We start from the raw sequence: 22,980 nt of genomic DNA on the forward strand, positions 1-22,980 counted from the left end.
AGCTGCATTCAGGAAGTAAATACCTTTATGTCTTGAAATCTGAAATGGGAATAATAATCTTTAGATACTATTATTTTGTGCCAGAGAAGGCATAACTAATGTGTATTTGAGAAGATGGCAGGTTATCATTGATGATAACTACTGACAACCATGGTCGACATCTGCTAGATACTCAGTAAGCTTTATTTCAGCATTTTCTAGCATTGTGAGTGAGCAAGCTCAGTTTTACTAATATAAGGAAGTTCTGAGGAATTCTCTGATGCTAATCATTGTAGATTTTATATTATGGAGTGACAATTTCTTATGGGGAGAAGGCCATCAAACTAAGTATTATTGGAAAAATAACTTAGGATCCATAACTTTGTTTGCCTGGCACACTCAGAGGAAAACACATTTATAGATCAAATTGCTTGTTGTCAGTTAGAATGATCTTTTATCAAACAATCCTCAAACCAAGCCGATGTTTGGTTTTCATTATGTTTCTGATGGACACATTTTATCAATATATTGATTAAAATGGGATTAGATTGTATTTGCTTCATACTTCCCACCCCACAATATTTGAGGATGACACAATATTTAAAACTTCCCTCGTTTCCTTCTGCAGCTGAAAGCCCCTGAAATTTCAATCACTGTAAATTCTCCTGTTATTAGAGTACACGGTTGCGTTGTCACCCAGTATGCACAAGGAATATTGTCCACATGATTTTTAATTAAATAGTTCAATTTTGGGTTTTATGAATTATTCTAAGCTTGTTTATTATTAACAGTTGGGTTTCCCAAAGGCCCAATTTAGTCTTTCTATGTTGAGTATTAATAGTGCTTGAGAATTGCCTTCAATTTTATGGGCATACTTTATTGTTCACTTGGATGGCTTTTGAGACATAGTCTATCATCCCTGCCTTAGATAGCCTAGAACACATGGCAATCCACCTGTCTCAGCCCCTGAGTGCTGGGATTATAGACTTGCACCACCATGCTCAACTGGTTATACTTTATTTAGATACTTTCATAGGTTTGTTTCTTTTTAATCTCAAGTTTTACTTTTTAAAATGGGGCTATATAAATAGTCCTACTGAATACATATTTTATGATGTATGTGATCCTACCGTATTATAAAATAATATGATTTTAGATCGGAAAATGAATCTCAGGCCTTGTCACATGTTCACAATCCCTGCCAAAAGTTAGGCTAAAATTTAATTCCCTTCCTGATGGTGCTCACAGTAACATTGTTGGGGTAGCATCCCGATGAGACGATAAACTTGGTCTCTGTGTGTGTCCACCTTACGTACTCACCTGTACTTGCACCTTGTACCACGTTGGGGTGCAGCCAAAAGACCTTTGCCAGGTTCTGACACTTTGGTACTGAACTTTCTCACTTTTAGAAATGTGAGAAAAGACTTTCAATAAGTGAGTGTTTTGTGTTGTTCTACGACAGTAACATAAACTGAAAAATGACAAGAAATCGTTTAGTTCTTTCTTGGTGTATTAATACATAAATTAATTCATGTCTGAAGAGAGCTTGGTTTACAGTTGTCCAGGTAGGACATTAAACTGGCTGTCTTTAGATCCTTCCTCTTTTACAAAGTGTCATTAAAGCACATATTTTCTGCTATTTCATTGTCAGGGTCATTAAAAAGCATATCACTTCTGGTAGAAAATACTACATCTGTATTTTCTAGCTACTAAGCAGCATTTTCCTTTATTAAAACACAGAATCCTTTCACTAGCGATAGTAAATATCAATATAGCAAGTTTAAAAAACAGCCAGAATTATGTAAACCAGAACTAATGCTTTAAGACCAGAGTTTCATGAAAATAATGATGCCAAGTATTTTCATAATTGAAATTCTCTAACATAGAAATTAAGATTTCATTTCCAATATAAACCTTGAGATTCTGATGAACCCTTCCTTCCATGGAGAAAATTGTAAAGGTCAAAAAAAGGTCATTTTTTGTCATTTGAAGGGAAATTGGTCAAGGCACTCCAGGCAAAAGCCACAGGACACAGCTACAGCTGGATGAAGCAGGCTTATTGAGTGCTTGCAAGGCGAGAATGTGTGCAGCCTCTCTGTGAGGGTGTTAGGAAGTATTTGGGCTCCCAGTGAGTGTCGTTGAGGAGGGTTCCTGGACGTGGCACTTTATGCTGAGTCTGACCCTCTCAAAAACTAGGAAATTCTCTGGTTTTGTTGCTTGATGACATACCTAGCAATGGGGAGAAGCAAGCAGAGTAGAGCAGTGATCAGTGAGAAATCGGCCATCACTAATACTGGTCAGATTTAGGGATGTTCAGTCCCTTTCGTGTCCTGGACAGTCTCTTAGTTTTGTCTGAGTTTAGACATAATTACAGTGGGTGTGTTGTTTGATCCACCAGGACCACAAACGAGCCTTATCTGCAGTTAGTATGCTGTGAAATTGGTTATGCTCAACACAAGCAGGCCAAGGTCTTTCTTTCCGTGAGTGCTGGCCAGCTCTGAGGAATGCGAAGGGCTCTTAGAAACGGGCCATTTTCCAGCTGCCAGCAGTGACCTTTATCTCTTTCAAAGGAAAATAAATTTGCTTGATTTTAAAACATGCACTTGAGACGTAGATAGGATCTTTCCTCTTGTCATAAGGGAGCAAATGCCACTGAGCATAAAGTGACATGGTTTTTGATCTTTTATCTACAATCTCTAAGCCAGAATTGTCTGAAATTTGTTCCTTATTTATTTGGTTGAAATATCTGATGAGAAGTGTTATGGGCTTTTTCAGTGTTTACTTATCTCATTGAATGCAAACAGTCAATATTTTTCTGTACAAATCAACTGATTCTAGATGCTTGACCAGAATGGTGATGGTATTATAACTGACCCTATGGTGAACTCACATCTGGGCTTCAGGGCAGTGTCCAATGTTTGCTTTCTGGACATTGAAATACCCTTTGGAGAAGTGTTCATTCAACATCATTGAAGATCTGTTACTCAGTGTGGAGTCCGTAACATGACCCATCATTTTAGAAGAGTGTAATCATGATAATAAAAGCACCACTGAGCACATTGTGAATCAGTCATGACTCCAGGCACTATATATGCAATGTCTCATATAATTCTCAAATAATTCTTTATGGCCAAGGATACAGTCTTCCTCTTTTACACATAAAAAACTATGGATGTTCAATTATGTAAGGTTAAGTGGCATGTACACAGACCAGGAATAAAACAAAGTCCCTTCTTCCAGATCCTTCGCTACCAGTTTGGACTGTGATGGCTTTAAGTGTTTTCTTCAACTAGCACTGGTCCACATTGATAGAGAAGTGCACAGGCCATCTCACCTGCTACTTAAGCATAACAGATCTATCACAGAGGATGACATTAAAGATTTTATCACATGTCAATTTCAGTGATGAGCACCAGACCTATGGCTTGCACGGTTGTAGGTGAGGCTGAGTTTCTGCTAAACAACCTCGATCCCAGATAAAAAAATAAACTGTCTTAAAGATGAGTAGTGCCCCGTATACATTTTTATACTATTTACTGTCCATTGTCCTGGAGTCAACTTGTCACTTCTTCACATTGAAAATGACAACTGGTAGTACAATTAATTCATGGAGGTGATTACTATGGAATTAGTCATATTGCTTAGTGATACTGAGTGGGAGGAAAATAGCACAATAAAACTAAAAGGAGAAATGCTTTCCCTACTTTTCTTACTATGCCTCTCCCTGATTTACCCTTTACCTACATTGCTCCCTTTCTCTTTGGCTTGTTATGTCTTGTAGGGATATGTAGATTAAGAGGACAATGTGGAATGAATTGATAAGACATTGCTCCCTTTCAATCTACATATCCCTAATGCCCATGCTTTTCTTCCCTTTTCCTTTCTTTGCTTCATTGTTTGCATGTATTCTTTCCTGTTTTTCCCATTTTGTACTAACTTCTTTGTTGATCTTACCATTTAATATATTTTTTCAGTGTAATCTTCATGCTGACACCATAAATCTGGTCCTTTATGCATGAGAACCCGCTGACCAACATTTTATATTATTTTTATTATGAATTATTCTGACAGCAAGATAAATAACTGATTACTCCTTCTTTGACTTTATGCCATAAACACCTCTATTTTATCTATATTGGAATTGAATAATTAATATTCTAGGTCATTTCAAAGGAAGTGGATTGTATTTTTAAGCAAATCATGTTTGTAGCAAATACTTTGCTACTGCCCATTTATCTGCTGTATCAAGGGTGACAGAATACTATTAATCTATATCCTACTTATTTGTGGGCTGAATTCCAGACATTGGATTGGCTTAAATAAGCACAGGGCTTAAATAAGTGCAGGGGGCAGCATTCAAGGGAGGAGACAGAGTAATAGCTTCTGAACAGAAAGCAGTGTGCTTAAAAATTGAACCAAAACCCCAAAGAGCTAGGACCTGGAAAAAAGATATAGCTACAATCTGACAATGGCTCTAGGTCAAATGGCTTCTGAGAAAACTGAGAGACTAGGGATGGATTACAGAAGAGGCTAGCAAGGAAACTGAAAAGAAAGGTGCAATTAGCAATAGAGATAGAATGGCCATGGAGGAGAGGATGGCAGCTGAACCAGGAAACGGCTCTGGTGCATCAGGAGATCTTTAAGGGCATAGAAAGTAACAGCAGTATAGGAGGAAATGTTAGCACAGTCTGTTCTAATGAGGAAGTAAAACTTGGGATTTTATCAGCTTTAGATAATCAAAGAATCATATCAGATGGAACTTTCATTCAATGAAAGATCATGCCAGTCATCACAAGGTTCTTCGATGGCGTCACAAGTATTGCCATGTTAAGGACAGTGGGTCCCTTGGTTATGAAGGACAAGCTTATTTCATAGAGGTAGTATGTAGTATGAATTGTGAATTGTCATCCCAGAAGTGTCCACTCTTTATGGAAAATTTTTCAAGGGCAAATGGGACTGATTGGGAGCCTAAATCTATAAACTTCAAATGTGTTCTGTGATGAATATCTTTAAAACAACAATCAAACTGGCCTCTTGAGAGCAAGCTTACTTAAGGCCACTAATGAGTACCAGACCTGCCACTTTAGAGGAAATGTCCATAAAGAAAAGGTATTATGATGTTGAATCACCATAAAATTGGAATATCATTCAGATTAAGTACTATGAGAACAAATATCAAGGAATTTTATATAAAATTGTGTGCTGGGGTCAGATATGAAAATACTTATGGTTGGCATAGAGTTCCCTGAGTGAGGCCTTTGAGAGGAGTGTGGCTCATTCCCCTACTACCAACCTCTTTGCATCTATACTTAAGGACATTTTTAAAGAAAGAATAATTAAGGACATGTGATCTTTGTTTTTCTGTATCTGTCTTGCCTCTGTGTAATAGTTTCCAGTTTCATCCATTTACCTGCAAATCCCATAATTTCATGTTTCTCTACCGCTGAAGAGAATATTGTCTAAATGGACCCTATTTTCATCCTCTATTCATCATTTGAAGGACATTTAGGTGGTTTCCATTTCCTAGCCTATTGTGAATAGATTGATGAGAAAGTAACTTGAATAGGATGTGGAATCCTTCAGGAATATACCAAGGAATGGTATAGTCAGGTCATATGGCAGATACAGTCTTGGGTTTTTGAGACTTCTCTGCAACTGTTTTACACAGTGGCTGTGCCAGCCTGCAGTCTCTCCAACAATAGCTAAGGGTTCACCCTTCCCCGTGTCCTCATCAGCATTTTTTGCAAGTCATTTTGTTGACCTTAACCATTCTGACTGCAGAAAGATGAAATCTCAAAGTGGTTTTATTTGCATTGCCACTAATTATTAAGGATGTTGAATACATTTAAAAAGTATTCTTAGCCATCTTTTTTTCCTTTGAGAACTCTGTCCTGAGAACTGCCCTCATTCCGTTGCACTTCAACTGGACGGTGTTGACCTGTCTGAACTGTGAAACAAGATTCCTATTGTGTCCATTAAGGATTATTTTTAAGACTATGGATGATTCTAGTACATTTCCCTCTACTTTACAGGTTAAATTAAATCTATATTAAAAAAATCAGATTGCATTTCAATTAGACAGAATGTACTATCCCTGTAGGTTGGAGACATTGCCTACGTATTTAGAGCAGTTTCATAAAATAACTTGACGATTATTTTAGATTAAGGTTATTTATTAATTGTATTGTGTTTTGTTTAATGTTAATTAGAAAAAAAAATTCTACTTCTTTTAAAATTTTGTTTACCATCAACTACTGGTTTATCTTTGGGAATAACAATAATGTCTACTGTTAAACCTTTTACATTGGTTATTAAAAGATGTTTCTATAAATATATTCAGGACATGGTGTGTGTGTGTGCTCAGTTATGCTGGTTTGATTACATACATCACACTATAATTTACTATTTTATTTCAATGTTTTAAAATTCAGGTCCCAAGTCATTTGCAAAGGCATTTTCAAATGGCTATCTAATTGGAGAAGTTCTGTACAAGTTTGAACTTCAGAGTGATTTTTCAGAATTTTCAGAGAGCAGGTTAGTAAAGTTATTCTATTCGTGAAAAAAAAAGTCAATATTTTTTGGCATTTAGACCTTTGTTGTCTCCAGAATACAAAGGAGAAGAATGAATGTGTTTGTAACAAGACTGCTTCTGTAGGAAAGTCACAATTTTATTCCTTCCATACCTCTGTAGTCGTAGCCCAGATTTCTCCTTTCTTTTGTTACTGCAGTGTTCTTTCTTGTTTTGAGATTTTTATTTATTTTCATTTTATGTGTACAAGTGCTTTCCTGCATGTCTGCACCATATGCATGCAGTGTCCACAGAGGCCAGAAGAAGTTGTCAAATCCCATGAGACTGGAGTTACAGACAGTTGTGAGCTGCCATGTGGGTGCTAGGAATCAAACCCAGGTCCTCTGGCAGAATAGCCAGTGTTATTAACTCCCAAGTCATCTCTCCAGACCTGATTCTTCCTTCATTAAAGGATAGAAACAGAATGCAATGTAGTTTCTTTGATGATATTCAGTATTATTGTGTTTTAAAAATATACAATAAGACTTAACTGTTAATAAAAGCACACAATTTGTCTTAGCAGTCATATTGAAATGTAATTTTAGGCTGTAATTTGTCATTTGAAAGTTTATGGCTCAGTGTGATTGGTTTTAGTATAGTTACATATTTGTGATACTGAGGCCCTGGTGCGTGTAAGCTTCCAGTCTCTGGATTTTCCAGCTACTCATGATGCTTACCAATGGAGTAAAGAAATGTGTCAGAAAAAGGACACATTTTGTTTGGCTTTTCCTACTTAAGATCAAGTCTCAAGGCTCATCTGTGTGCCTCTTCTTCATTACTACCTACTTGCTGGGAAATTTTCAATTCCATGGGTATGACATGCCACATCTTATTTATCTGTAGATAGATATTTGAGCTTTTTTCACTGGAGTTATTATTTATAATGAATGTTGTATTGTGCATGGTTATATTCTTATTCCCTTTGAGTATTTATCCTCTTGACTATATGACTAGGAGTGTCATTGCTGTGATACATATACATGTATATAATCATGTATATATCATGTATACATCATAAAAGCACATATAAGCTGTTTGATAAAGCAGCCACACTGTTTAAATCTACAGTAGCAGCCTACAAGGGTTGCAGTTTCACTACATTCTTATCAACAGTTGTGATTGCCTTTCTCCATATTGTTTTTGTTGAAAATTGACTTTTTCCATACAGTATATTCTGATTACAGTTTCCCCTCTGCTACTGTTTGCACTTCCTCCCCATCTCTCCCCTCTTCATAGCCATCCTAATAGGCTGAACATGTAGTGCATTATGATTTTAAATCACGTTTCCCTGATCTCTAATGATGTTAAATATCTTTACATCTTATTATTCATTTATTCATCTTCATTGATGTAATGTCTATTTTGATAGTCTATTTGTTTTTAAATCAGATTGCATTCTTGTTGTTTTATGTTATTTTCATATTCCAAGGTAAGTTTGTTGTCAGATAAATGATTTGCAAATATTTTTTCCATTGCATAATTTAAATTGTAACTTTGTTATGATGTCCTTGAGGTACATTTTTTTTCCATTTTATTGGATTGTGGTTTTGGCATTTTGAAATTGTGCTCATTTCTTCTTGTTTTTTTTTTTCTTCTTACTGTTCTATGCCTGAATAATTTCAGCTGATATACCTTTGGTTTTTTTTTTTTTATTCTTTCTTCTGGCCATTTATACCTGTGGTTGAACTCTTGTGATAAGTGTTTCATTCCTGAGTCTTGGTCACTGCTAACCACACTAGTTGGACCAACTTTTGGTAGTAATTCTAAACTCTAAAATTGTACTTGGTTCTTATTTTTGTAATTCTTATTTCTTTATTGTTGAGAGTTTTTCCTCATTCTTTCTTCTAATTAAAAGAATTTCTTTTAGCTTTTGAAAATATTTTAATATCCCTTCTAAAGTATTTTTGTTGACTTTGTCAGAGAGCTTCTACTGGGTCTTTTTCTTACATGTGATCCATACTTTTTTGTTTATCTGCATGTGTGATAATTATTGAGCACTGAGCATAGAAAATAATATAATATACTGTCTTAGTTACTTATCTATTGCTGTGAAAAGGCACCAGGCCCAAAGCAACTTTTAAAAGGAGGAGTTTATTTTAGACTTCCAGTTCTGGAAGGATAAGAGTCCATCACTACTACAGTGGGGAGCATGGCAGCAGGTAGGCGGTCAAGCATGATGCTGGGGTAACCGCTCAGCACTCACATCTTCATCCACAAGCAACGAGCTGGTAGACTTAACTCAAAATTGAATAAGTCTTTTGAAACCTCGAACCTGGATCCCAGTGGTCACACCTCCCATTCCTCTGTAAATAGCCAGCAACTAGGGACTAAGTATTCAAATGCCCAAGACTTGTAGAGGAACATCTCATTCAAAATACCAGATTTCTGCAGTTTTGGCTGTTGTTGCTGTCTGTTGTGGATGCAATTTTAGCGACCTTTTTGTTTCCTTAATGACTTTGGGGGACACATTCTGTAAAGCCCCTATTCCTCACTGTATTCAGTACCTACATCCTCTGCCTGATAACTTAGTGATCAGTCAGTGTACATTTTGAACAGTTAGTCTGCCTTTGCTGAGTGATTGTGAGAGTGTTGAATCATGTTTTGCTTTGGAAATGTCGGGTTCTGCCTTGGTCGTCATTACTTCCCGTATTAACACCTTAACCAGGTGAGAGACATGAGATGTTTTGAATACCTCAAGTCTTTTCCAGGAGCCCATGCTCTTGCACACATGTATGTTGCCTTGTAGATCATTGCTTGGGAACTACAAGAACTTCTGACTCAGCAGAGCGCATTCTTAAGTCTCTCTAATGTTGAGAAAAAGCCCTTGTTTAGTGTAGCTGATAGCACCATTCCAGGCAGCTAGAATCTTGCACATGTGCCACTAATTACTCTGTACTAATACCCTTGGGATATGACTTTACCCAATAAGTAATCTTTATGACAGATCAAATAATGACAAATACACACACACACACAAAAGGATTTTTCTACAGCACTGTCAGGCAGGTCAGATAGTGGCAGTGCTTGAAACATAGAATCTTTGTTGAGGAGCTTTCAGATCTGTTTGCCTTCTCTGCTGATTGCTTGATTTTATAACTACTGCTGCTGTCTTTGGAGACTGCCTTGGAATTAAAAGGAAAGGGGGGATAAAATGATATGAAATGACAAAAAAAAACTATTATAGAGATCAAGCACCATGTTCATTTTTTTTTAATTTTAGAAAACTTTATACAATGTATTTTGATTGTATTCTTTCCCATCCATCTTCTCCCAGATGCTGCCACACCAACCCAACTTCAAATTCCTTCTCTCTTAAAAACAGTAACAGAAAGAACACATACTAGGAAAATATAGCATCTATTTTGTGTTAGTCAACTGCTGCAGAGTGTGAGCTGCCCTGGAGTATGTTGATGGACCAGCGTCCCCCAATTGAAGCAAATGGATTTTCACTCTCTTAGCAGCTGTCTGTAGCTTCTTGTTAAAGTGGGACACTGTGCCTGCTTCCTTTTCTCCATGCTGGGTTTTTGACTTGATTGACCTTGTGAAGGTCTTTTGTCATAGACTATGTGAGTTCATATGTAAACCTGCAGCAATGTGTCCTGGAAACAGGGTTTCCTTGATGTTCTCCACAACCTCTGTGTCTTCCACTCCTTCTGCATCATGCTCAGCATGGATCCATGAGCACTGAGGAAGAGGTGTGATAAAGACAATTAATTGGGGGCTGAGTACTTCAAAGTCTCTCACTTTCTTTGCATTGTCCATTTGTAAGTCTCTGTAGGAATTGCCATCTTCTGCAAGAGAAAGAGCTTCTCTGAAGAGGCTTAAGTGATCCATCAGTCTATGGGCACAGCAATGTTATCAGGAGTAATTTTGTTGCTGTGCTCATTTAACAGAAGAATAGTAGTACTTTTCCCCCTGGGCTCATGACCTAACTCACCCCAGGTTCTTGCCCTCATTAACAGTGCCAGTTTGCATGATATCCCATGAAGTAGTCCTTAAAACCAATTTTAAAAAAAGTGACTTCTTACCCTATAATATTGTTGTCACTATTGCCCCAGTGAGTGTGTCTTGTGGGCGTGTTCTTAAATAACTCTTCTTTGAATTGTTGCAAATCCTTGTCTGATCTCTGATTTTCACAGTTCTGAAAGGGTGATTTTTAAAATTTTTGTCTGAGGTCTTTTGGTCTTTAAGCAGGTAAATTATTGAGGTATTCATTCTGCTGCTGCTGTTGCTGCTGCTGCTGCTGGTGGTGGTGTGTGTGTGTGTGTGTGTGTGTGTGTGTGTGTGTGTGTGTGCATGTGTGTACTCATGCACATGTATATGGTAGGCCCAAGGACCATCTTAGTTCTCCTTCCGTTCCTCAGGAACAGTCCACCTTGCTTTTTGAAATGCTCACTGGGTCCGAAGCAGGAATGCTTAGCTATTGAGCCCCAGGGTTCCTCCTGCCTCTGTCTCCCCAGCACTGGAATTACAAGTGTTAGGTGCCTCATCAGTATTTTCACATGAATTCTGACAGAGGAACCCAGCCAGATTCTCATGCTCGCACGCAAGCACTCCCCTCCCATTCTCAGTAACCTAACACAAATCATTTTTCACCGACACTTCCCACTCATACATTCCCATGACAAAACTGTCTGTGCCAAAAGATATCTGATACATCCTCTTCATAGGTGACTCATTTCTTCATAAATCTAGACTCCAGCAGTTGTACAGGAAGGAATCATATGACACAATAGAAGCCATAGATTGTAAACATTTTCATACCATTGAGCATATTTTTGTGGCCCCTCCCATCTCTCTCTCTCTCTCTCTCTCTCCTCTCTCCTCTCTCTCTCTCTCTCTCTCTCTCTCTCTCTCTCTCTCTCTCTCTCTCTCTCTCTGTGATCCTTCCCAGCTCATTTCTTAAGCTTCTAGAACATAGGGATATTTCAGTCAATAAAAAACAAAGCAAAACAAAAAACAACAACAACAAAAACATGCTGTGCCTGCATTCCTCTCCCTCATGGCATGTTGGGCAAGTTTTTCACCGTTGTCCTCAGCTGCTTCCTCTGCCTGACCTCCTAGTCCTGTGTCCCTTTTGTTACCACCTTTACCTCTAGCCCAGCCTCCCAGGTGTGCTCATACTCTCCTGTCATCTTCTGTGCGGTCAGATGGTCTCATGCACACAGGCTGTTCTATAGTTACCTGCGTGCAGCCAGACTTCCAATACTTCTGTTTATCACTTTATGTACTTTAGAATCTGTATCACACAGTTACATGTTTTTGTACCGTTTTTCTTGGTTCCAGTTTCTTTGTGATTCAAACATCACATATTCAAATCCCTTCAAGTTAAGGATACCCCATTATTTTTCTCTGCATCTTAATGACCTAATAGGCCCAACTTCAAGTTAAGAGAAATTTCAGTTCTTCTTCTTATTATTATTTGGAATTGACAAATGTCTAAGTCTCTAGGTAAATTCTAAGAGGGTACACATTTCAAACATCTTGCCCACTAATAGAACCCTACTTGAAATTTGTTTGGTCTGCACATGCATCATGAATTTTTGTTTCATCATGCATTGTCTTTGTTACTTTTCTATTGCTATAAAGAAACACCATGTTCAAAGTAACTTAGAAAGAAATTTGCTGGGGTTCACAGTTGCAGAGGGTTAGAGTCCGTGATTATTATGGCATGACAGAGAGCATGGCAGCAGGCAGGCTGGCGTGGTGCTGGAGCAGTAGCTGAGACCTTACATCTCTATCCACAAGCATGATGCACAGAGAGAAGAAAGAGAAAGAGGGATGGGAAATTAAGCTAAATAGTAATGGTGTGGGTTGGTAAATCCTCAAAGCCTTAGTGACATGCCATCTCTAATAAGTCCACACTTCATAATCCATCTGTCTTAGTTAGGGTTTTTATTGCTGTGAAGAGACACCATAACCACAGCAACTCTTATAAAGGAAAATATTTAAGTGAGGTGGCTTAAAGTTCAGAGGTTCAGGCCATCATCATCATGGTGGGACATGGTGGTGTGCAGGCAGACATGATGATACTAGAGAAGTCACTGAGAGGCTTTTTCCTTGTAGGCAACAGGAAATGGTCTGAGTATCACAGTGAGCAAAGCTTGAGCATATATGAGACCTCAAACCTGCCTCCATAGTGACAGGCTTCCTCCAATGAGGCAACATGTACTCCAACAAAGCCATACCTCCCAATAGTGCCACTACCTTTGAGGGTAATTTTTGTTCAAACCACCATACCATCCCAAACAGTTCTGCCGTCTGGGGACCAAACATTCAAATATATGAGCCTATGGGGGCCATTCTCATTCTAACCCAGGCATGTATCTTTGCATATTACTATTATTTCACTTTTTCCATGAAAAACTCTAATTCATTTTTAGGGTCCAACTAAAAGTCCACCCTTCTTTAAACTTCTTAATTTTGCCAGCAGATTTTGCTCTTTGTTTTCTCTCTGTTCTAATGACACTTAGGTGATACTTGTCCTTATCATATTAAGTTATGATTATTTGTTTGTGTCAGTTCTTATTGGAGTGACTGCTAAAGATAGGTGTCCAAAATTATTGGAAAATGACTTAACGAATGTTAGCTTCTTGTGCTGGTTAGGTTTTGTCAACGTGACAAACACTGGAATTGCCTGGGAAGCAAGAACTTGAAGAATTGCCTCTATCAGATTTGCCTGTGAACATGTCAGTGGGACATTTTCTTTATTAATTATGATGCAGGAGGACCAAGCCCACTATGAGTAGTTCCACCCTTAGGCACCTAGCTTGGATAAGAAAGCAAGCTGAGCATTCCATAGAGAGCAAAGCAGTGAGCAGCATTCCTCAGTTCCTGTCTTCACTCCCCTACTGTGACTTCCTCAATGATGTCCTGTGATTTAGAAAGTGTAAGGCAAATAAAATTTCCCCCCTAGTTTGTTTTTGGTCATAATGACTATTACATCAACCAAAGTAAACTAGAACACTCTTCAAATATATTGAAATATCCTTAAGGTTGCACTCAAGCATTATCCCCACCCTTGGTAAATTTACAATATTATCTCCATAATGAAAAAAATCAGCATCACAATCTATACCTAAATGGCCATAGAAATTTAAAGGACCATCCCAATCTCATTTCTCATGCAATATTTTAGGTACATAGTGCATCTTCCACAGCTACATTCTTTATCCATGGATTCAAGCAAGGGCTGAAAATATCCAGGGAAATTCCACTGTAATCTAGAGAAGAATGAAACTATAGGAGAGTATGAACTTAATTTATGTGAAAATACTATTGCCATTTTATTAGTAGATTTTGACATCCATGGGGGTCCTTGGAAGCAATGCTGTGTGGATACTGAGGTGTGGCAGCTCTAAACTAACAAGCCATGGAGAGCAAGCCAGTAAGCAGCACCCTGCCATGACTGCTGCACCACTTCCTGCCTCCAGGTTCCTCTCCTGACTTCCTTCAGTGAAGGACGATTATTTGGGTGTATAAGATGAAAATAAACCCTTTCATCCCCAAGTTACTTTTGGTCATGGTGGGTTTTTTTTTTTTTTCAGAGTAGTAGAAATCCTAAGACAAGGTATATGATCACGAGGTATGCGGTTTGTCTAATATCTTTATTGTGGTCGGAAATGAAAATTATGAATTGTATGCCGCTAAAAATCATGAAGTTACATGTCTTAGAAATGACTCACTTTTAAGAATAACGCCTTAGCCGTGGTGCCACGCCTAATCCACACTCGGAGCAACAGCGAATCTCTGTGAGTTCGAGCCAGCCTGCTACAAGTGAGCTCCAGAAAGGAGCAAACTACACAGAGAAACCCTGTCTCGAAAAAACAAAAAAAAAAAAAAAAAAGAATAACTTGCCCAACTCTGAGAGGATCCTTTGCTTTAAAGCCATGTTAGTTTTGCGAAAGCAGATCAGTTAAAAGGAAAACAAATAGGGAATAAGGAAATACCTTTTGGAGGGTAGCTGTTCTCATGTTGAGAGGAAGTGTGTTATGTTGCTTGGTGGCGTGCAGCAGAAGAGACTTAAGTCCCTTAGCAAGCAAAGAGTGCAAGCAGAGGGCAAGGGAACTTTTCCCAGTGCACGTTCCTTATTCCCACAGAGGTCATCATTTGCATCATATGCTCTGTCTCCAGAGCAAAGATGTCCCAGCTGTTTTGCTGTATTCAAAAACAAGAGCTGGTTATTCTACTCTGCTGGCTGTGCAGATGCCTTAACAATCACAGATTTCCTGGGGCCCTTCAAATTATTCCTCAAAATTTGACTTACTTGGAATTTAGAATATTCATTAAGTCTTCCAGGGAAGATTATTGTTATATACCGGGTAGTTGCACTAGTTCTTTAACGCCATCTTAAAAACAAACAGTAAGCCAAACTTATATAATGTTAACAGGTAAACACTACGTTCAGGAAGCTATGTAAACCAAGTGAGAGGAGGGGGTCAGTTCTTTTGGCAGTAGAGATAAGCTTTGAAAAAAATGGAAATGATTAGTGATTGCTTTGTATTCTTCCTTCTGTATTACAATGTCTCTAAATATTGCAGTCCAACATACAACACAGACCTAAGTTGGAGAGATAACTTTGTCTCCGTTTTTCTGAATATGTATGGTAGGCAAGGTACACGAGACTCTGCACACTTTTTGCACAATCACTCAAATATATGGCAGCTCTGGATTCTGAGTAACAACTTTTAGTATGAACTTTGAATTGCATTCAAGTATACTCTATATGCTTTTTTGTACTAAAGAACAAATTTGAACTGTTGAAAGCTAAGATAAGAGGAAAACAGGTCAAAGGCTCAAACTGATAAGTGTATCTGGGTTGATAATAGAGTCACAGCAGTTATAATGCATTGAATATCTGTCCCTCCTGTCGTCAGATTCATTAAGCATGAACAGCCACAGACCATTTCAGACTTCTGAAGCAACATATCAATTGTATTGCTTTTGATTTAAATATATTTCTCATTAACTATGAGCACCTAAAAAGTGACAACTACATCTTATTCATTTTAATACTTTGATAATTTTTTAATTTAATTATTTTGTGTGTGTGCACCAAATGAATGACTAATGTCTATGTAGGCCAGAAGATGGCACTGGATCCCCTGAAACTGGAGTTAGAGATAGCTGTGAGCTGACATGTATGTTCTGGGAGACAGACCCATGTCCTCTGGAATTACAGCAAGTGATTGTGAGATATCTCTCTACCCCATATGTCAATAAACCTTTGTAATTAATTAAAGTTAATAAGTAGCCAGACGGTGGTGGCACATGCCTTTAATCTCAGCACTCGGGTGGCAGAGGCAGGCGGATCTCTGTGAGTTCAAGGACAGCCTGGTCTACAAAGTGAGTTCCAGGAAAGGTGCAAAACTACACAGAGAAACCCTGCCTCAAAAAACAAAAAAAATAAATAAATAAATAAATAAATAAATAAATAAATAGGTATACCCTCAGTACCTATTGTTATTTAATGAAATGCTAATTGAGAGAGTAAATGAATTCATTAGTTTCATAAAGTTTGAGGCTATGTTGAAACTCAATCATTAGTAATAAATAAAATGTCAAATTATAGAGTCTTTTGCACCTCAAAGAATTACTATAAACCATATAGAGAAGGGTAACATAATGGAATCCATAGATAATATCATTTAATTAAAAATTATAGACAGTGCCTGAGAGGATCATTGTTAGGCTTGTCAATATAAAATTTAGGACTAATTTAAGATTTTAGCAGCAATAAATGATAACTCAATGTAATGGGCATTTGTATGTAATTTTGCCTTTAGAATAAAATGTAATTTTCAAAACTGTAGTCTTTTTATCCACTTAGAGAAATGCATTTGTCTGTTTTTGTACTTACTTCCTATGTAAAATCTTATTGTCAGTTTGCAACATAAAATATATTAAATTAATGAATTTTAGATTCTACAAAATAATAAAGTCCAGGTAAACATAGCCGATGGGAAAATGGTTCCATGCATTTTCAAAACTGCATCATTTAAGAAAAAGGAAGCATTTTAGGGTTGTGGGATAATTCACAGTGTTGTGTCCTAACAGTACTTCTGACATTTTGTGTTTGTTTTTAATTAGATGTTAATGTATATTATGAACATATTGTCGCATTTAGGGGTTCAACTGCCAAACTTAATAATTTCTCCCGCTTGGAGCCAACACTTCACCTGCTGGGTGTGCAGTTTGATCAGAATGTGGCCCAAAGCATCATCACAGAGAAGCCAGGGGCAGCAACAAAACTTCTCTATCAGTTGTACATTGCTCTTCAAAAAAAGAAGAAAACCGGGCTGACTGGATTAGAAATACAAACCATGCAACCCCAGACAAACATAAGGCTTCAGGAACTCAGAAGTGAGGCTTTTCGAGAGGTGGGTATATAAAGAGACCTAATAGGTATTGGATGTCATTATTAATCTGGAAAAAGGTGGTGTAGCCAATTGGCTGTGAGATTGTAGTCTTGGGGAAATTCCACTGAAGCTACTTGTATCATTGGCCATTCCAGGTGTTACTTTATGCTAATGTTTTCCATTTGTTTATCTACCCCTTCTGTCTTCCTGTTTCCTCTCCACACTACAGATACTTAGTATCCAAGTCTCTTCCTACTTCCTAGTACGTTTTCTCTTTTATGTTTGAGACTGTAATATGATTTCATCATTTCTCCTTTCCCTTTCCTCCCTCCAAACTGTCCAATATACCCCTCCTTGCTCTCTTCTAAATTCATGCCTTCCTTATTTTTCACCTATTGTTATTACATATATATATGCACCCAAATATTATATATATAATATATATGCATCCAAATATAACCTGCTGAGTCTGCACATACACCAACCAGTACTTTCTATGTCCTCCTTCACCTCCCTGTCTCTCGCTATTATGTCGGCTCAGATTTCTTTAGGGGCCACTGCAGGAACCTGCTAGCATGTCTCCTGCACATCAGGCTTTCTGATACATAATGAGGTTCTTCGGCACAGACTTCCGTTTTGTATATATTGTATCACCATCTGAAAATGAACTTTGCATTGACTAAACAGCCTCAACACTGCCTCTCTGTATTACTCAGCACAAAGCCTATTTAATTTATGTTCATTGAAAGTATCCTTGAACATGTCTAGACTATTCCTACCCTTTCTTCCACCCAAACACCCCAATCTTATCTCTCCTCCGTCCCAACATTCCTTTCCCATCCCTGCTGTTGACCCAGCTCAAATGGATTCTTTCTTTGTGACTGCTAGTGCACATGTGTTAACTAACCTCTTGGTGCCTACCCTACACTGCTGGCTAACTAGTCCTTATTGGTTAGTCATATGATCTTAAAGTCTGAGTACTTCAAATTCAAGGAAAATGTCTGGTAAATACTGGAGCATTTTAAATTTGCAGAAAATGTATTTTGATGAAATTTTAGCTCTTTTTAGTTGGCAATCTCTCCAGTGCCTTTTTTCTTTTCTTTTTCTTTTTCTTTCTTTCTTTTTTTTTTTTTTTTTTTTTTTTTTTTTTTTTTTGAGATGAGTGAAGTGGAAGGTCAATGTTTCTAGGCTTCTAGATTAGTAGTCAGTGCTGCACTCACACAAAGCCTTAAATGGAAACAGGAAAACTTTACATTTTAATTTACAAAGTAACAATGGCATAATAGATGAGAGAGCTACCTCCATTTTCAAATTGCTCTATTAAGCTGGTCGTAAAGTAAACTGAGAATCCATGGGCAGGCTAGGTACTAGGTTAGGTGTAAAGCTAAGTAACTCAATGCTGGATTCTTCTTCAAGAATAAGCTTGGTAAACTTAATTCATTCACTGAGAAACTTTTAATGCTGTTTCCCCAGCTATATAAGCAAGAATGATTACTTCTGCCTGCCATGACACTGGACATTCATGTATCTTAAAGAAGACAATATACAACCAACTGTAAAGAACTTCCAGAGTCAGGCATCCATTGTGTAGATATTTATTGAGTCCCCATTTCATGCCAAGCACTTACAAGTGAATAACATTGGGAAAGCCCCAACCCACTTCATCTTTGCATGCTACAAAGGGAAAAATGTTTCTGTAGAGTGGTATACATCATAGTCTAAAGATAGAGGAGAAGAGGGGACAGACTATCTTCTCAAGAAACATGGAGGTAAAGGAAATAAGAAAATAAAGGCACTAGCTTAGGGAATAGAAGCTCAAAGGAAGAATGAAATACATTTCACAGAAACTGACACAATTGTTAGTCTAGGGAAAAATTCTGGGAAAAAAAACTATGTTGTATGAGGGTCAAAAGTAAAGAGGTCTTTTGATCAAGGAAACAAGATAAAAATCAAGAGCAGGCAAAAATGTAAATATATATGACACTATTTTATAAGAAGAGATATGAATATTGTTTTTGTTGACCATATACAATTAAAGATCTTAGTGATTAATACATGTTATATATAACATAGTTTTAATTTATTTTAACTATCAACATAATGGTATGTATAAAATTTATTTTTAACACAAAAACTTATGTGTGATTGCAATGCCAATACACCTTTTATTCTCTAGTAACAGAAACCTTTGAAATGCTTTCTTCATTTAGAGACTTAAAAACCTGATCCCACGCCAAACTGATTTCAATCTGATGCGGGTTACATGCAGGTTTCAAGAAAAATGTAAACAAATGAAAGAAGATCTTGCCCGAATGAATATTGAGAAGTTTGAAAAATTTCAAAAACTCGAGGAAGAGCAAAGACACTTTAATATCGAAAAGGTTCTATAGAGCATTTTTTTTCTGGAAATTCATTAAAACCTAGTATACTACTCTTGATTTACCTCTGCCTGTAATAAGTACACATTTCATAAGCAGCTGTGTAGATAGATTACATGCTGTGATGCATGGCTTTGCTTTGCCTTACCGTAACCTTCCTCTTCCCATATTTTCTCTTCTCCATCTTTATACTCCCTCATTCTCACCTGCACTGGTGGCTGAGAATCATTAGTTGCCTCTTGGAACAACTTTATTTCTTTCACAGGATAAAATTTGTGCCTCACCTCTTTGGGAAATGATTTGATACTAGCTACACTACTGGCCGAAGAGCCTCTACCATTGTATCCCTGTGGAAGAGAGAAGGAACACTTCCCCATTCCCCTCTCTGACCCATTTTCTGCAATCCCCAGATCTCTACATCCTGCTCTGTTTCTTTTTGATAGGTTACTTCTCTGCTTGCTTCCCTTTCCAACTATCTTGAGCATCTTAACTTCACTGTCCTCGATAAGGACTTTGTGTAACTCACCACTGCTTCTCAAACCTCTTTGAAAAATCTTTAATGATCTGTGTCTTTAAAGATACAGGAGAAAAAAAAATCATCGTTAAAGACTTTTAAAAGATTTCAAATGGCTGGATTATGGAATGTGTAAACTACAGGCAATGGAATCATGATTTGTCTTATTCCATTTGAAATTTATTAAGATGATAAGAAATTAATATATCCTGAGTAGAGGCAGCTTCTTGTGAAGAAGGAGGGAAACATTCAAGAGGCAAATTTTAGGAAGCCTTCTGTTACTTGCCAGAGTAACTACTTCGTGTGGTAGAGACTGGACACTCTAAGTCTAGTGTTTAAATTGAGGTCAAGTGCTGGGACTGATTGGCGTTGAACCAGCCAGTTCAGCTTTTGGAAAGCCAAGTCTAATGCAGGAAATCTCCAAAGAAAAAAAAAGGGTGTGGGACACTGCACAAGAGAGAATGTGAAATGTGGCCATGGGAATTAAATACGACAAACCTGTATTTTCCTGGTTTAATTAAAACAAAGACATAAACATAAGATGATTAAAACAGTCACATTTTTAGAAAGTGAAATAAAAGCTTTAAAATTATAATTTCTGCATTTTAGTGGTAAATTAAATATCTTTATCTTTTGATGTAAGAATTAGTGAATTTAGTTCTAATATAATGCTTTTAGTAGAGATATATACATTTATATTGTCATACAATAAGATACTTAGTTTTATTTTTTCATGTTTTATATGTTTTTCTCTCAATTATGTCATCCTGTTTATATTGTCCTTAAAATAATTATTGTCTGTCTTCTTAAGAGATAATCCAGTGCTGCTTTATTTTTTAGTGTCAGGCCAGTAGTTGAGATTGCCCCTGAACTCATGTGTAGGGGGATGGGTTTGGGGAAGCTGTCTTTTCTGTTGGCAGCTGTTGGGTCTATAGAGTCCTTGGGGGCTTCATGAGAGAAAGAATTTATTTTTCTCATGATTGGGCTGGTCATGAAGGTGGCACTGGGAAAGAAATATAATCTTCTTTGTATTTCGAACCCCTGACTATTCATGTCTCAACATACATAATAACAATACATATATCAGTTAGTCATAATTTTAGTATTTCAATATTGTGTTTTAGCATCATAGTTTTCAGAGTAAATAATGTTGACAATGACTTCCTAATATTATACAATTGTGATAGTTTGTGCATTCCTTAATTGCTAAGTTCCGAAATTTTCAACAAATATTTTATGTATATGTATATCTGTACACATATTACATGACTATTATTTTGACAAGCTGAAAAAATAAATTAATACATATGCCATACTCAGCAACGTTTAAACAGAAGACGACAGAATGAGATAATGGCCAAAATCCAAGCAGCCATTATACAGATCCCTAAGCCTGAATCCAATCGTACTTTGAAAGCACTTGAGGCTCAAAAACTGATGAAAAAGAAAAAAGAGGCAGAGGTAAGTTGTGGTCCCTTGCTGTTGTCTTGTTTCCATCTTAGATAAAGAATAGTTTTTCAGCCGGGCAGTGGTGGCCTTTAATCCCAGCACTTGGGAGGCAGAGCCAGGCGGATCTCTGTGAGTTCGAGGCCAGCCTGGGCTACCAAGTGAGTTCCAGGAAAAAGGTGCAAAGCTACACAGAGAAACCCTGTCTCGAAAAACAAAAAAAAAAAAAATAGGTTTTTCTCTGTAATGTGCAGAAACCTTCTAAAGATTCTTATTTTCTTTACAAAGTGTCCTTGGTACTTCTTGTTCTTATCCAAAATTTCACCAGCTAGTGCATATCCAATTCATTTTACTACTGTTTATTCAGTAGCAGGGTGTAACTTTAGGCCAGGGAGATCAAACTCCCAACATAGAAATGTCTACTTGGAGTCTCGTGTTTATAGGGAGTCTGATACGATGCAGTTGTGAACACACCATTCCTCTTTACCATCCAATGTAGTTTGTTATGAGTACCAGAAATGTTGATTGGCTTGTTGCTGTTAACACATTTTAAACTAAAATGCCAGCACTGGAGATATTTTACTTGATCACACTGAGTGTCAACATTCCAATAAGGATAAAATCTAGTTATGTCATGGAGAAGCAATACTATGTTTTGATGATAATTCCTGATTGTTTATATTCTTTGTTGGCCTAAGAAAGGTTACAAAGGTGATTATTAATTCAACATTAGTCAAGATGTGGATTACCACTTCACATTTTATTGACTCGTACATGTTTTTCTTAGTATCAATTTCTTCCATTTATAAATGAGGAAACTGAAAACTAAATGCTGACATGTTTTATTGTAGTACAAGGCTGCTGTGAAGAAGATATTGGCCCAGGTCTCTCATCCCTAACCCTACTATATTTAATATTAATCTATATATTATTTTTAAAATTCTAACAAAATACAAAATACCTTATACTTGGATTTTAGGAATATTATCCACATATTTTTCTGGATCCATTCTTATAGTTAAAAACTAAATTTCCCTGAGTTGATGAAAGTTTATTAGTAGTACATAAACATGAGCTAAAAATATTTAAGAAAAGTTCATAGAGTAAGTGAGATTCCTTGGGAAATAATTAAAACACCTAACACAAACACTTGCAAGAAATGTTTATATTTAAAAAGCATGGACTCTGATAATTTCAACTTCATTAATTATTCATTAATTATTAATTTGGTGCACTGTTAAAATTAGTCTCTTCTGGGGAGATGGATCATTAGCTAAACTACCTGCTGCATAAGCAGGTAATCCCAGTACCCCTGTTGTGAGATGGGACCAGAGACAGGATAATTCATAGCAGAGAACAAGAGATCCTGTCCAAAATAATATTGGAAGTAAGGACTAAAACTGTCTTACCTCCACAGGGGCAGTAGTCTGTACACACACACACACACACACACACACACACACAGAGAGAGAGAGAGAGAGAGAGAGAGAGAGAGAGAGAGAGACATATGCATGTGTGTGCATTTGCACATCACATACATATACATACACATGTACACACAACTTTAAAAAGAGAGATAGAATCATTAATTAAGTGATTCAAGTTAGACAACTTCTGTATTGTTTTAGGTTAGTCTCATCTAAAAGAAACGAATCAGAATTATAAAAGTATTCCCGAAGGCAACTTGTCTTATGTTGCTCCTAATTATTTTCAATTAGTATTATGTGTTACAGTTTA

The 22,980-nt window shown here is 37.1% G+C and overlaps 1 protein-coding gene across 1 annotated transcript in view; it reads left to right on the top strand.

Moving 5' to 3' along the window:
* The window catches only part of Spef2 (sperm flagellar 2), a 170,175-nt gene that overhangs the window by 7,099 nt on the left and 140,096 nt on the right, over positions 1-22,980 (top strand). Inside the window, 4 exon segments of the mRNA XM_028895063.2 lie at positions 6,411-6,513; positions 16,674-16,926; positions 19,116-19,286; positions 21,118-21,258. Coding sequence (XP_028750896.1) covers positions 6,411-6,513; positions 16,674-16,926; positions 19,116-19,286; positions 21,118-21,258 — 668 coding nt within the window.

This window comes from Peromyscus leucopus, chromosome 11 (genome assembly GCF_004664715.2).
Source record: "Peromyscus leucopus breed LL Stock chromosome 11, UCI_PerLeu_2.1, whole genome shotgun sequence".
In the NCBI taxonomy this organism is placed as follows: Eukaryota; Metazoa; Chordata; class Mammalia; order Rodentia; family Cricetidae; genus Peromyscus; species Peromyscus leucopus.